Source organism: Epargyreus clarus, unplaced genomic scaffold (assembly GCF_041222505.1).
Source record: "Epargyreus clarus isolate Ecla_fem2 unplaced genomic scaffold, WU_Ecla_fem_2.2 ptg000018l, whole genome shotgun sequence".
NCBI classification, from domain to species: domain Eukaryota; kingdom Metazoa; phylum Arthropoda; class Insecta; order Lepidoptera; family Hesperiidae; genus Epargyreus; species Epargyreus clarus.
Genome location: NW_027332226.1, coordinates 2,582,922 through 2,595,514, shown reverse-complemented (window position 1 = coordinate 2,595,514; position 12,593 = coordinate 2,582,922). Strand labels below are relative to the sequence as shown.

At 36.4% G+C, this 12,593-nt stretch overlaps 1 protein-coding gene across 1 annotated transcript in view; it reads left to right on the top strand.

Moving 5' to 3' along the window:
* Nucleotides 1–11,605, top strand: part of LOC140749412 (START domain-containing protein 10) — a 53,178-nt gene extending 41,573 nt beyond the window's left edge. Inside the window, exons 3-6 of the mRNA XM_073082444.1 lie at nt 2,896–3,028; nt 8,261–8,377; nt 9,486–9,636; nt 11,062–11,605. Coding sequence (XP_072938545.1) covers nt 2,896–3,028; nt 8,261–8,377; nt 9,486–9,636; nt 11,062–11,418 — 758 coding nt within the window. The 3' untranslated portion in view covers nt 11,419–11,605. The remainder of the gene's footprint in view (nt 1–2,895; nt 3,029–8,260; nt 8,378–9,485; nt 9,637–11,061) is intronic.
* Nucleotides 11,606–12,593: the final 988 nt, after the last annotated feature.

Here is a 12,593-nt window from a genome sequence, read left to right as displayed (position 1 = left end):
GGCGTTCTTTTTTCGTTCTAAATGGCAATATGTACTTACTAGAGTAGAGAATATACTATTGTTCGTTTTTAAGTTAATTACAGATGTTAATTACATAATAATGATACATAAAGTTTGTATCAGAAGTCAGTTGATTGCCAGATTATCTGGTGGTAAATAAGTGACGTTCAAAAATTATTTGGCAAAAGATCTACTTTGAATAAAATAGTTTTGATTTTCATTCATGACTGACATCAGATGGAACCCAAGCCAATAATCATCAAATTCATATCACTACGCTATAAAACTTTAAACAAACGGCCCAAATGGTAATAATTAGGGACCCATCCCTTTGTTGACGGGGATGATTCAAGTTCCTCCCCACGGATGACGCCGTAACTTGAATTACATTTGAATTGTAGATGAGATTGCTCTTCTGCCCCACTTAGTTACAAGACACCTGCTGGGCAAGAGGTCTTACAATATAAATAGAAACATTAAGAAATGTGAAACTGATACTAGTGGAAGTTTCCGGACTTAGAATATTTAGTATGAACATTGATCCAAAGCTTAGTTTTCTTAAAAAATGCGTAGATTACACACTCATATGTACGCATTTAAGTATATTCTTATTCGTAGTGTATGGTATTTTATCATAACTCGCCACACCTAATTCTGCCTCATAACAGTAGTGTTAAGCGCTGCCGTGTTCTGGTTTGAAGAGTATGGTAAGGGAGACATACTTTTCCGAAGCGTTCCAGCTTAGTCCTCAGGGGTAGCGGCGCATCTGTGGGCGACCTCAGGTAGGAATGTCTTATCCTATCTGGGGTTGATTACAGATGTCCATGGGCGGCAGTAGCCATTTACCATCAGGTGGACTGTATGCTCGTTTTTTTTTTTATAATAAAGGAGTAACACTCCTTTATTATAAAAAAAAAATTGAATAATTAAAAATTAAATACTATAAATGTACTAATTTATTTTTAATGGAACATCAAAATTTGGTGATAGTTTATATATAATGATACATAAAAATAGGCAATGATTTTGTTAGGTAAAGCCTAAGCCAAACATAATTAACCTATATTGTCCCTTATAACCTTTTGTTCAACTTTGTCTAATACTTAAAGTATAACATGAAATATAATCCTATTAAAACGTTTCATAAATTTTACTGTTAGCACTTTAAAATGAATTTTAAAAAGGGTGGTAGCCACCCTTATAATTACAATAATTTCACAAGTAGGGTGTAATTAAAGCCATAAAATTTTTATGTTTTTAAATAGTGTAACTAGGCTATTACGTAACTAGTTTTTTTTGTTAATGATTTTGAACTCACAAATGACAGAGTGGTCGCCAGTTTGCCCTGTAGGCCTCATAAGGTCCGGTGTTCGCCTTCCTGCTATCTGGAAATGTATTGTTTTTGAAATTTATAAATTGCTTTAATAGCATATCTAGTTTTAGGGAATGCACACAGAAGAGAAATAATAGGGTTTTCAATCGACTTCAAAAAAGGAGGTTCTGTATACTACCGCTATGTATGTATGTAAGTTTTGTATGTTAGAGATTGTTATGTACGTAAGTTTGTAAGTCCGTGATTTTTTCAAAAAACAACTTACCAAAATTTCGATGGGTGTTTGAATATTTTTACTTATAGGACAACCTATGAACTTGCTGGAGTAGCAACTCATCTGCGATCGGCTTCAGGATATTTGTAACGAATTATTAATAAGAAACTTTGTTCGTGGTTTCATTACAAATGTCCCTGGGTGACTGTGTCCACTTACCGACAGATGGACTGCAAACACAGACCTTTATATACAAGTCTGTGACTGCAAGCTTGTTTTCTACTGCAATTAAGTGTTTTATATACTTCTAGCTAACCCAGCAAACGTTGTTGTGCCATATAAATAAAAAAAAAATTAAGGGTGAAAAACCCCTATCACTTAGGGGTATTAAAAATAGATAGCCGATTCTCAGACCTGCTGAATATGCATATAAAATTTGGTGAAAAATCGGTAAAGCCATTTCAGAGGAGTATGGTAACTAACATTGTGACACGAGAATTTTATATATAAGATTTAATTTCAATAGATTTATGTACGTAGGTATACGTATTACGTACGTACGCATGTTTTATATATATGACACAAGCCCTTACGATTTTATATTACCAAAAATTACTTAACGTCGTACTAAAATTTCCAGCTCAGAAATGTAAATTACATAAGAGGTTAGTACAAACTTCAAGAGTATTCAGTTAAAAGCTTCTAGAGAAATGGAGGCTTCTTAATATGTAGCAGATACGTACACGGAACTTGCATTAGAGCCGGATGTAGCGACGTCCGGTGCTGCTCAAGTTTGCTTTATACAATACATCTAGAATTTAATATGAAATGTATTTAATGCGCTAGAGTAAATGTATTTAAAAGTGCCGTCTAGCTTATAAGTAAGGCTATATGACGCCTGTATTTGTTAGTCGTTTGACAATTACTTCATACTAGCAATTGCTTTGATCTTTTCTTTGGTAGGCAAAATTTGCATAGATTGAGTACTGTACGGCTGTTAGTCTATGGACTAATCTCATGAGATTGACAACACATAGGTAGTATCTTTAGGTAAACTTGTCTAATACGGACTTGGTTACAAATAGTCATGGGCAGCAATGATCGGCATTCAATTTTATAAAAAAAAAATGGAACCTTTTTTCTAATTCCGATTTGTAGCTAAGTTTACAAAACATTTTAACTTAGTTATACGGAATAACAACGCATCTTTGGCTATGGTCTCGGGACCAGAGTAGAGCCACGGTGCCCCTTGCCTGCCGTTCTAAAACGAGGTTACCGGGATTGTGGGCGGCAAGAGTCGCCTAAAAAAAGTTAGAAGCTATTTTATTTTTTTGCTTTTCTTCTACAGTGTCATGTCCAGCGCCTCTCAAGAACCGAGACTTCGTGCTGCAGAGGTCCTGGCTGGACACTGGCGACGAGAAGATGATCCTCAACCACTCCGTCTACCATAAGGACTATCCCCCGAGGAAGGGGTTTGTCAGGTAACATCATTTATTTGATCTACGCGTCAGTAACTCTGGAATATGTTTTTAAACATGGAACACGTTTTTTATTTTGTTCGTTGCTGCAAAGATAAATGTAGTTTTTATTATCAATAAAGTAATATTTATGAACTTTTTACAATCTCTAATATGCCCAATGCCCATATAGACCTTATTTTCGCTTGATAATATGTCAAGGCAGACTAAGTATTATAAGTAAGCTTATTTAGAAGGTAGGATTCTTGTCTTGAAATGTTCATTGGTACAGTAATGATATTAATTATTTCAAATATGTTTTTGAATGTAGTTTGTAAAAGATATGATGTGTTAAAATGGGTCTTGAGTCTTGACTTACAACATTCAAAACCAAATGACTAATACAAATATAATTAAGTTTTTAAAGAATGATAATTAAACAGTCAACACCGTACCTACTAACGGTAAAATAACTAGATCTGACCTGATATTATGACCTCCTTAAAATAATAAAATTAATTTACGGTCGAACACTATTTATTAGGACACGTCTACATAAAGGCACATAGCTTCGTTATCTCGCTTGAGAAAGCACAGATGGTCGTGATAGTTTTCCTTAAGCCGTGGAAATAAAAGACAATTAAACACAAGCCCCGTGGGCAGAATTAGAGAATCTATTGGTTTATTCTTGCCTGATCACGCAGTTTCGTGGGCAGAGGATATAATGGAGTGGGTGTGTGCGTGAGCTTAGCTTAGTTTATAAAGATAGATAATGAAAATAGAATTCTGCTTTTGTTTCGTAGGAATACAATGCTTGTTTGTTCATTGTTTCATTTGTTCATAATGTCATTCTATTATTTAGTTGGTTGCTCGTTCTATTGTTTGTTCGTTTGTTTCCTTGTATGTTATGAAATAAAGTAACAGGAGTGTGTCTGTTTGTGGCTGCACCACCACATTAATAGTCACCATAGTACATAGGTACTACTACAGTAATATACATAAGGGAATCGAAATAGTCAATGTGTTTCTGCAACATTATTCAACGATGACTATGTCTACATTGACTATCTTTATTCCATTATGTATCTTGTAAAAAATAAAGGTACAAAATTATTATTAAAATATATTAATTTTACCTATTATTTATTATTTAATAGAATCAGTGGACAAATTTGAGTCCAAAACTAGTGCGTTATGAATTTTTATTACTTACACCTGTTATACATTTGTATTGGGTTGGAATTACCAATTAATTTCAGTATCTCCGTAAAATATTTGTTGAATATTTAATTCCACAAACATTGTGCGTCATTTTATCGATTTGTATGTGCCGTATCCAATTATTCCAATGTACTTTATTTTATTACAAAGGCATTCCATCTGCGTATTCGTATCAAAAGTTTCCGCTAGCTATTGTTGTGGGCCTGAGTGGTCACGTCTCATTAGTGCGTTCTGGACATCTCGTTTACAGTGCTATCTGAAAACGGTTATGATACCGATATTTGGTTGTCATATCGATATGGAAGTGTTTTTATTTCGATACCATAGGCGCAGTTTGGCTGATGCTGAGTTAGTAGTTTGCGCGTATTAACATTAATCGCACCGACGGTTTTAATGGGATTTTTTTATAATATAGGAGTAGCAGAAGGGCATGCAGTTCACCTGATGGTAAGTGGCTACTGCGGCCCATGGACATTTTTAAATATTCCTACCTGAGTTCGGCCACAGATGCGCCGCTACCCCTGAGGACTAAGCTGGAACGCCTCGGAAAAGTATGTCTCCCTTACCACACCCTTCAAACCAGAACACAGCAGCGCTTAACACTGCTGTTGTTACGCAGAAATAGGTGTGGCGGTGATGCTGCCGGAATCGAACCATAAAGGGTTCTACCACCTTCATTTTAGTGACCAAATTTGTCTAATTCATATTGCCAATATATGTTTCATTGCACTATTCACATAAGGACGTCTTATTTGAACTAGTGCTTTAAGTTGCATTGCGAATGACTGTTTTTCACACATTCAATGTCATTCGCTTATTCTCTTTCTCAGTTCAGCGAATTGAAAGTAGAACAGAGGGAATTGAAAATGGTTTTTAGTTCGGTAACTTGGTTTCATTTGTTGATTCGTAGTTTAGCGAGTTGGCTAAAGATATTTAGCATATCGATATGGTATCTTAATGAAAACGGTACATCGATACCATGTCTAGTGCGTTCGATTTGCCACACACAGATAAGATACGTGACGCCGATCACGATAAATAGGTAAGTAAGATAAGACTTCAAACCTCACGGTTTACGGTTGGATAGGTTTTAAATATAGCTACGAATCATCCCAATCTATCCAGTTTGCCAAATTCCAAAAACAATACGTATGCTATTGCTATGTCCAATTCAAAATTACAATGTCACAGACTTCTTAGGACTTAGGACGATCTATCCGACCGACAGGGTTCTATTATAGTCCACCTGATCACACGAGGTCACTGGCGCCCATAAACTTCAGAAATCAACACATAAACATAAATAGGAATGAAGCCTTACTTAAGGTTGGCTACAGATGCGTTACTACCGCTGCCCAAGTTGAAATGCATTCATGTAACTTCCTACTACCACATCTTTTAAACATGAACATCGTTTGACACTGCTGTTATAAAACAGAAATAAGTTCGGTGGTTGAGCACTTAAAGTCAAACCATCCATCCATCCTTTAAACTTACACAATAGTATAGGGAGTAAGATAACACTACAAAATAAAAAATGACACTAAAATCACTTCATTCCTGACCGAGAATTGAACCTAGATTATAACCGCATAAATAGCCAAAGAGCATATTAAATATTCAGCTCCGCGCGTTGTCACAGCATCACATTTTAAACCGCTTTTATTTATCCCTCATTCAGAATTTATGTCGCGACAAACTACGTTTTAGTTTTAAACTTTAAAATGTTTCAGCTTTCGAAAGCTTGCGGTCTCATATTTCGAGCGATGTCTTGCTTAAGTTGGAATTAAAAAAGTTTTTATCAAACCGGGTTTCAGATAAACGCTAACTACTTGGTTGGTTTCAGAAAAACGTAATTTGTTTAAAAACTTAATGTTTGGATTAATAAGTAAATATAAATAACTCTGAAATATATTAAATTTGTACAGGCTTAAGGGTACTCAGGAATTGTTAGGTATACTACTACTACCGGATCGGAAAATGTCGTCATCTAAGGGTGCGTTCAAATCATACGAATGCTTTGTTTTTTTTTATAATATAAGAGTAGCAGACGAGCATGCAGTCCACCTGATGATAAGTGGCTACTGCCGCCCATGGACATCTGTAATGAACCCCAGATAGGATTAGATATTCCTACCTGAGGTCGGCCACAGATGCGCTGCTACCCCTAAGGACTAAGCTGGAACGCCTCGGAAAAGTCTGTCTCCCTTACCACACCCTTCAAACCGGAACACAGCAGCGCTTAACCCTGCTGTTATTAGATAGAAATAGGTGTGGCGGTGGTGCCGCCGGAGTCGAACCACAAATGGTTCTACCACCTTTAAAATTCACTTTGCTTTGGCTTTGTTGCGAATGGTTCACGCGCGCGCTTCACATTTATGCGGTTTGGCGTTTATGTTTTATCGTTATTTTTAGGGCTTCATAAATCGTGTCGTTGAATTGACAAATTTACTCTACCCTTCCGTGCAAATCAATTCAAATCATCAGCTGGATATTTTGGACTCGGTGGAAAGACGAGCGAGACGTCTCATTGGCGATGATGCACTTTTTGATGCCATGACGTACACTTTACAGCACCGACGCCATGTTACTCGCCTGGCCGTTTTCTATAGAATACATTTTGGAGAATGTGCGTCTGAACTTCACAATTTAATTCCTGCTGCCCCCTTCCATCATCGGACTTCTAGACGAACCGCAGGATACCACTAATATTCGGTTGATGTTCCTTTTGTGCGGACTAAGCGTTTTAGTAACTCATTCCTGCTGCGAACCGCCAAAGAATGGAACTCACTCTCGCCTTCGTTGTTACGATACATATGATCTGGGATTGTTCAAGATAAGGGTGAATAAGCTACTTCTAGGCAAGCGTGTTTTGTCCAAGGCTGCATCTTACTCAACTTCAGGTAAGGTTGCAGTCAAACGTAAGCCTATTGTAAGATAAAAAAAATAGATTTAATATTATACTACGTCATGGGAAAGTGTCATGTCATCATATCAATTATATTCCCCGCTACGATTGACCTGGTTTGTCAAGTATAACCTCAACATCGATCCAAATCATTAATCATGCAAGAGGACCAACGTTTATGTATAATTTCGATACCACATTACTTTAATATCTCTATCATTATATCCGAGTTCAAACACCCACATTTTGAACCGAAATACAATAAGTCGAGCATATTTTAATTTGACTCGTATTTCTGTTTGAATTATTGGGTAGAACATAACTATTACACTGTCTTATAAAATTACCTGAATAGGAAACACCTTTCCTGGAACTATAAACTGGAAGAACTTTTGTACAAACATAATCAACTTCTAGTTCGATTACAGATACGAGTACATACGATTATTAATAGCAAATAAGCTTAATAGCGGCTTTCAAAGACTCACTTCTTCATTTAAAAATAATAAGAAAGGAATAATAATATAAGTTGATTTCTATATTACAACTAGTTTTTGCCCGCGGCTTCGCCCGCGTTTAAAAGAAAATAATACAACATACGAACATACATTAAACTGAAAATTCGTACCTTCAACTTTGCTAAAGATGATCACTTGATCAAATGCATAGTTTACGATTCAATCCTTACTAATATCGATTAAAATAATCGATGTTTTGGGTCCAAAAGATCGATTCTCCGATTAATCGATCTTAAGTCGCCATCCCTAGTTCCCGCGGGATTTCCGGGATAAAAACTATCCTATGTCCTTTCTCGGGTCTCAGATTATCTTTGTACAAAATTTCATTAAGATCGGTTCATTGGTTTGGGCGCGAAGAAGAGACAACCAGACAGACAGACAGACAGAGTTACTTTCGGATTTATAATATTAGTAAGGATTACAGCACAATTATATAATTTACAATAGACAACATAATAATTATTATATATTATATAGCCTTGCCCGTATCGCGATATTTTTTACAAATTTCTTGCGTGTAAAGCGATTATTTTCGATAGGTACTTATTCTAAAAGTGCCACTTATTACTCCCACCTTACCAAATGTTAACAGCCAAAGTTCTTCCTCAGGGCTATGTCGCTGTTAACTGGCTTCGTGGTGAGGAACAGAGAAGGTGCGGGCAGCTGGCTGGGTTACGTGTCACGCTCCGACCCTCGTGGTGCCTTGCCGGCCTGGCTGGTCAATAAGTGAGTATTACCTTAATTATTTGAGAGGTTCGGCAGAGGAGAATTTTAGTTTAAATCATCACGCCAAGCTAGACAGGTTTGTTTTCATAAATACAGGTCTGTGGTTATCATAGTCCGAGAAGAGAAATAAAGAGAGAAATTATCTTCAATGTTGCCAGCTGCCATGAAGAAGAGATGTAGGTACATCGTTGAGTTAATCACAAAGAATCTTCGTTAAAGATAATTATTGTTATAGTAACCAATAACCAATATAAATATGTTCCTTCCACTGTTAGCCTAAAATTTAAAGTTAAAAGCACATAAGAAATTTTATTCTCCATACTTGAATTATGAAGAATAACATAGTAGGGACACTAACGTACCTAAGAGAGCATTAGGGTATTCAAATGTGTTTCACACACCAATTCGTTGAGTGGCTAGCCTATGGAAACCCTTCTTGCAGTAAGTGCCCACTTTTGCCAAGAATTAGACAGTAATAGATTGATGAGAATGATTATTATAATTTTCCATTTCTCTTGAAAGCCTCCCATTGTTAGCAAATTGGGAGCAATAATGGCGTTCGGGTACTAAGTGTTATTATGTTTAATGATTTTCTTTCACGTTTCTACATTATTCAATTTAAATGGTAATATAAAGATGTCGATGTTCTTGCTAACATGATTGTCTTTCATATTGTTGTTCATGTTCATTGTTGTTCATATTGATTTTGTTGATACTGATATCAACGTTAACAGTGAACGTTAATGTTAACGTATTTATATTGTTGATACAGGTGATATTCTAAATACTTTCACGACGATATTCTAAATACGTTCACGACGAGAATGATTGACCATTTTCAGTATATATCATTTTACTGAATAGAGTTACATTTTCTTTAAACAGTCTATTGTAACAAGTTTTTTCATTCGAAGGTTGAGGTAACCTAGCAGTCTCTTATTCAATTGTAGCAACCATCAGTACATTGCACCTAATATTTTTTTCTACTTTTTTCCACACTTGAAGGTCGAGCTAAGAGATTTTAAGCTCTTATCCAAACTTTTTGTGTAAACCGCAAAAAATATTTGATTAAATCGTTTGGTCATGAAAATCCCTTTAAACTTTCCAGAGTAACCGCGCAACTAGCACCGAGGCTGGTCCACCAGCTGCACTCAGCAGCTCGCCGGTACCCTGGCTGGAAGGCGTTGACAGACTACCCCTACCACAAGCCCTGGAGACACCCAGAACAGGTGCCGTCTTATCGGATACTGCTTGAAGACGTAAGTTGGACTATTTTGAGGTTATAGAATCTCTACTATATGTATTTATAACTTATTTTATGTGAAGTAATCAACGACAGAGTTATTCTGCTTCAAGACTCACATGGTGTCGCGATCACTATACCCAATGCTTTCGAATATGATTATCGGATACCCAGGTGTAGATGCGTAATTTAGATTTAAGTCTGGGTACCTCCATGTGTCTCTGTGTGTCTAAAGTACTTAAGTTTAACTTAGTTTTTCCTATGCAAAATGAAACACATTGCCAAAAGGATGCCTTATTGATAAGTTTAGATAAACAAGTAAGCACAAAATAATAAAACCTTGGGAAAGTTAGGTAGACATAAGTGTATTTTCCAAATTATAACTCCCTTTAATAAATTCGAGTACCTACTTTATAATTCCATTTTTTGGAGTTTCCGGATTCCAACTTCAGATGTTTTGGACATTAGGCGCACATTAAACACACATTACTTCCGCATACAATCTACATGAGTTTTCCAAAACTTTATTGTAAAAGTTCCTCGAATAATCTATTCGAGTCACAGCAAAAGTATTAGAGTACCTTACAGCAAAGTTGAGTTAATGTGTAAAGTTTTCCGATCAGCCAATCTTTCAAGGCAATCACCTTTCCGAATCTTTACCCCTCAAGAATAATCCAATCTTCTTACTTCTTTAATATACCTCAATGCCTACGTGATTTATTCTATTTCAGTTTTGTGAATACTGATAATCAAACCTACCAAAGTATTGGTTAGCAGGTCATAAAAAGTGATTTAAGTTATATAAAGTGAAATTATTTGAACGTCGTTCATTTTCCTATCCATAAGGGCTTTGACTGTCAAAGTGAAATAAAGCCAGGCTTCTCAACAAAAAAGGATTTGAAAGTTTCGAATGTAACAGCGAACAGGACCTTAGGTCTATAATACTCAAAAGGAATGGCAAACAAAATCTAATTACACAAAGTGGCGGGTCGCTTTGTAAACTTTCGATTGGTCGTTGTAAGGGTTTTGAAACGAAAGTTCTGTTCAGCGTTATCGGTTCCCCGAATCCGAAATTTATTCTATCAATCTTTCTCCAAGCCTCGTTGGGCTTGACATTGACAAACTTTATTTGGTAGAATGTTGAGTGAAATAAAACTGTAACTAGGCTTCTTTTCTGTTTAAAAAACGTTGAATTTCTTGATTCTTTCTTAATAAATTCGTATTACGTATACTTACGTATCTTTTACTTTGCGATTTGATTTTATATTAATAAAATCCTGGTTTACTTTTATCGTAATGACGTAATTTGTTTTAGTTTTATGTTGATCAAATTTGTTAACTTCAAACAATTTAGTAGTTTCCAAGTGGTAGGTAATAGTATCTTTTATATTTTTATGCAGGAAAGTCTACGAAAAATTTCATGAATATTATTATTTTTCAGTGTGTAGACCCCGATGCCCCGCCACCTCCAGTAGAACCCAAACCAAACACTTCGAAATCAAAACTCGAAGTCCCGCAACCCAGAGATTCAAGTCACAGTATTGAAGACTTAGGAGACATATCATCAGAATTCAGCGTAGAAGTCGAAGAGCTCTCAGATTTAACGCTAGATCCAGCCAAGAAGAAAGGCAAATTTTATAGACTAGTCAAATCAATGAAAAATAGACGAAAAAGCGTTCAAGTCGCTAAAAGCGCTGACAATCTCATGGAAGGGAAAGCAGCTGAAGAGAAACAAGAGAAGAAGAAGACTTTTAAGTTTCATCGTCGCTTTAGTCTAAGCAGAGGACGGGAAGATTGAACTTTCTAGACGCGGTTTATTCAACAACTAAAAATTATGCAAAACAAGAGATGAGGTGGTCGTAATCTTTTAAGGACATCACATTGAATTTTGCTACAATAACCTCGTAAACTTTTATATTACGCAATATCTAACTTTTCGTGATAGTCACCGTGGATTCATGAAAACTTTGCTATATTTTTTGTAAGCAAACGTAACTGTACAAGTATGGTTTAAAAGATTAAAGTTTAATTGTTTAAAAGATTCGAGCTGCCCTTGATAATTTGCATGTTTAAAAATGCTTAGTAAAAATCATAAATCAAATATTTTAGGGCGTATGTCAATACTTGAGCGGGTGTATGGAGCGGTTGTTTCCTCCGGACTGCCGAAGCGGGTTAGGGTCTGTTCACACTGACCGGCTCGGAAAGCATCGGCCCGCATTTTTCTTTTCACGCAGACCTGATCGTATACACTTGGAATTGGCCGGAGCGGAGCCGCCAACTATTTCACATAGACCGGCTGATAAAGATCTAAAAGCGGATGCGCTCGCAATAGGAAACGATCGGCTGCGCGAGAAAGAATAAGCTAGAGCCGGTCGGCTCCTCTTATTATTTCACACGAAGCGCGGTCAAGTATTGTTAATGACACAAGAAGTGCACATGCAAAAATAAATCTTAATACAATTGCTCAAAAATCGGTTTCCAACGTGATAAAAATGTGGGGGGTACTACCATCTCTTAAAATAATATTGTTTTAATCATACTTGTACTTTTTTGCAGGAAATTTAACTTTTTAACCAAAATACGACAATTTCAGTTGGTTTTATACAATGGATAAGCGAAAAATTAATAAGGGTTTAAGTATGTTCGACTGTGTATGACGGAATATTTTATTTCTATAAATATTTTATTCATTTGATTTAAGTAGGAAATAAAACTTTCCTGAACTATGATGGTTTTTAAAAGATGGTGGTAGGCCTCCAGCTCTCCTCTCCGAGCCGTTCTGTCTGAACGGGCCCTTAAGGATCTACTGCGCCCGCGATACGTTGCGGCGTTTAACTGACTTACTGACAAACAACTCTGTGAGCAGGCATCCGCCGTGTGACCGTGCCGTGCGCCCGGCACGCTCGTGCAGGCTTATGGCGCTGCTCATACATTTTTACAAAACAAACAAACTCGTAAGCATCTGCGTCAGTT